Source organism: Medicago sativa, chromosome 3 (assembly GCF_051527215.1).
Source record: "Medicago sativa cultivar Bolivia chromosome 3, Bolivia_mono, whole genome shotgun sequence".
In the NCBI taxonomy this organism is placed as follows: domain Eukaryota; kingdom Viridiplantae; phylum Streptophyta; class Magnoliopsida; order Fabales; family Fabaceae; genus Medicago; species Medicago sativa.
In genome coordinates this window covers 103,046,040-103,049,504 of record NC_140751.1, presented here as the reverse complement: position 1 = coordinate 103,049,504, position 3,465 = coordinate 103,046,040, and the positions used below count along the sequence as shown (strand labels likewise).

The window sequence follows — 3,465 nt, the reverse complement described above, 5'->3', positions numbered from 1 at the left end:
TAATCCTATCCTGTCTAGTCTTACCACTCATCCATCGCAACATCCTCATCTCCGCTACACTTACTTTACTCTCGTGTTGGCTCTTAACCGCCCAACACTCCGTACCATACAACATTGCCGGTCGGACTGCTGTCCGATAGAACTTTCCTTTCAGCTTAAGTGGTACTTTTTTATCGCACAAAACACCTGAGGCTCTTCTCCATTTCAACCACCCAGCTTGAATACGATGATGTACATCAGCTTCTATTTCTCCGTCATTTTGTACTATGGACCCAAGATATTTATACAGTGTAACTTGGGGTATGATATGATCTCCAACTTTCACCTCCAAGGTAGACCCACTTCTCCTTTTGCTAAAGTTACATTCCATATACTCCGTCTTGCTTCTACTCAGGCGGAAGCCATACGCTTCTAAGGCTTGCCTCCAGGTCTCTAGCCTCCCATTTAACTCCTCCCTCGACTCACCAAGCAAGACTACATCATCTGCAAAAAGCATACATCTCGGTGCTAACTCTTGGATGTGTTCCGTCAGTACATCCAAAACTAAAGTAAAAAGATAAGGACTTAGGGTTGACCCTTGGTGCAATCCTATTGTTATGGGGAAATCTACAGTATCCCCATCTTGCATCCTCACACTAGTCGAATATACATATCCTGGATAGCTCTAATATAAGCAATCCTCACCCCTTTCCTCTCCAGGGCTTTCCACAAAATCTCTCTAGGTACTCTATCATACGCCTTCTCCAAATCAATGAAAACTAAGTGTAAGTCTTTTTTATCCGTCCGATATCGCTCCATCACACATCGAAGTAAGTAGATCGCTTCCATAGTCGACCTCCCAGGCATAAAACCAAATTAGTTATCAGTAACGTGAGTCTCTTTTCTTAGTCTTCGCTCAATCACCCTTTCCCATAACTTCATGGTATGACTCATTAGCTTAATTCCCCTATAATTCGCGCAATGTTGTATATCACCCTTGTTCTTATAGATTGGAATTAAGGTACTTCTTCTCCACTCGTCTGGCATTTTCTTCGTCCTCATAATCTCGTTGAAAAGTTTTGATAGCCACACAATTCCTCTATCGCCAAGACTTTTCCACACTTTGATAGGTATGTTGTCCGGCCCAACTGCCTTGCCATTACTCATCCTTTTCAACGCTTCTTTCCCCTCGTGCTCCTGAATCCGACGATAATAGTTATAGTTCCGGTCCTCCTCTTTGATGTCTAACCTGTTAGAGTCTGGTAAGATCTCATATCCTTCATTAAATAAGTTGTGGAAATACTTCTTCCATCTATCCTTAATATCTCTTTCTTGAACCAAAACTCTACCCTCTTCATCCTTAATACACTTCACTTGGTCCAGGTCTCTTGTCTTTCGTTCTCGTCCCTTCGCAATCTAGTATATAGATTTCTCCCCCTCCTTTGTACCTAAAGATTGGTATAATCCTTCAAATGCTTGAGTTCTCGTTTAGCTCACCACCTTCTAAGCCTCTTTCCTAGCTATCTTATATTTCTCCCAAGTTTCGGCATTTTTACACTTAGACCAATCTTTAAAACAGTCTCTCTTGCTCCGAACTTTACTCTGAACACTGTCATTCCACCACCAAGATTCTTTACCCCTAGGTCCAAAAGCTCTAGATTCTCCCAACGTCTCTTTTGCCACCTTCTTAATCTCATGAGCCATCCTCTTCCACATATCATTAGCGCTTCCATGTGGTTGCCTGAAACCTCCCTCTAATATCTTGTGTTGGAATATCCTATGTTTGTCACCCTTTAAATGCCACCACTTGATTAGCGGAGCCCCGCTACGGTCTCTTCTCTTTGCCCTCCTCTTAACCCTTACATCCATCAACATTACTCTATGTTGGGTAGTTAAGCCCTCTCCAGGTATGACTTTACAGTCTAAACAGATCTTCCTGTCTGTTTTCCTAATGTGAAAGAAATTGATCTGAGAACATAAGGCCCCACTCTTGTAAGTGATGAGATGCTCATCTCTTTTCCTAAAACACGTAATAGCTATAGTAAGATCAAAAGCCGATGAAAAATCTAAGATGGAATTACCCTCCGCGTTTAACTCCCCGAGACCATACCCCCCATGCACGCCCTCGAAACCTCTCGAAACCCTCCCTACATCCCCATTCAAATCCCCTCCTAGAAAATTTTTTTCTCCTAATGGGATATCCTTAATTAAGCCTTCTAGCTCCTCCCAAAACTTTACTTTAAGGTGTTCTTCTAATCCTACCTGGGGTGCATAAGCGCTAATTACGTTAAAGGTGTCTTGTTCCACTACAAACTTTAGTGCTATAATCCGATCTCCTAACCTTTTAACATCCACAATATCTTTCTTCCACTCCTTATCCACAATGATGCCTACCCCATTTCTCGATCTAACATCGCCGTGTACCAAAGCTTAAATCCTGAACTATCTAATTCTTTTGCCTTTTTCCCCACCCATTTAGTTTCTTGTAGGCACATAAAATTAATCCTCCACCTAGTCATAGTGTCTACTACTTCTATAGATTTACCCGTAAGAGTACCTATATTCCATGTTCCAAAACGAATCCTACTCTCATGAACTAGCTTCTTTACCCGCACCCGTTCACGAAGATGTGGGAACCCTTGCTTATTTTCTAAAGAAAAATTACGAAAATATCCTGAGCTTGATTTGTTTTTCCAAGACTGGTCCACCCTGCCCTTCACATTCCTATGTTGGATAACTAAATTTCTCATTCTTATCTCACTCTCTTATTCTCTTGTTTGTTGATTGCTGGTAATTGAATTTAAAACTACAATCTTATTTGTTGAATTGGTTTAACTAGTATGGACACCCGTGCCAAGCACGGGCTAGAAATTCGTCATACTTAAGGGAGATGATATTGTGATGTATCAAATGTCATTTAAATCCAACATTAGATAAAATAGTGAATGTTGAACAACATATAGGTGACAGAACTCATACTTAAGTCTTAAAATTTTGGATGCAGATGTAGTATTATTTTTACTTGTGTGGTTGCTCTTTCTCAATTGTGTCAATCCACAACCGTGTTGGTTGCCCATAAGGCCTAACTATTGTATGATGTCTCGGTTTAACATTGCAGGAGTGCAGGAGTGTTTCTTGGTGGTGGAACACGAACACAAAGAGTCTTACACTTAGTGGAGAGATGTTAATGTGTGGAGAGATGTTAATGTGTCAAGTGACTTAAAATTCCAGTGTATGCAAGAGTAGATATTGAACAAAATATAAGTAAGATGACCCATATATCTATTGTTTTAAGATTTTGGATGATGATGTGATGTCAATCTCACTTGTGTGGTTTCTCTTAGGCTAGCATGATTATGCAACCTAATGTAGTCTACTATGGAAGTCCCGAAATTATTATATTTTGTTTTGTTAGTTTTTTGGTCTCATTATCTTAAATTTTAGTTTTTGGATATCATTTGCTTTCATGGGAAAAAAATATTCTAC

General features: G+C 40.1%; 1 protein-coding gene across 1 annotated transcript; it reads right to left on the bottom strand.

Moving 5' to 3' along the window:
* Positions 1-1,482: 1,482 nt before the first annotated feature.
* LOC146943171 (uncharacterized) lies at positions 1,483-2,547 on the bottom strand. Its single transcript, XM_085750087.1, has 2 exons — positions 2,537-2,547; positions 1,483-2,386 (listed from the first exon to the last, which is right to left on the bottom strand). The coding sequence occupies exons 1-2, from the start codon at positions 2,545-2,547 to the stop codon at positions 1,483-1,485; spliced, it is 915 nt and encodes a 304-aa protein (XP_085606213.1).
* Between the last annotated feature and the right edge of the window lie 918 nt (positions 2,548-3,465).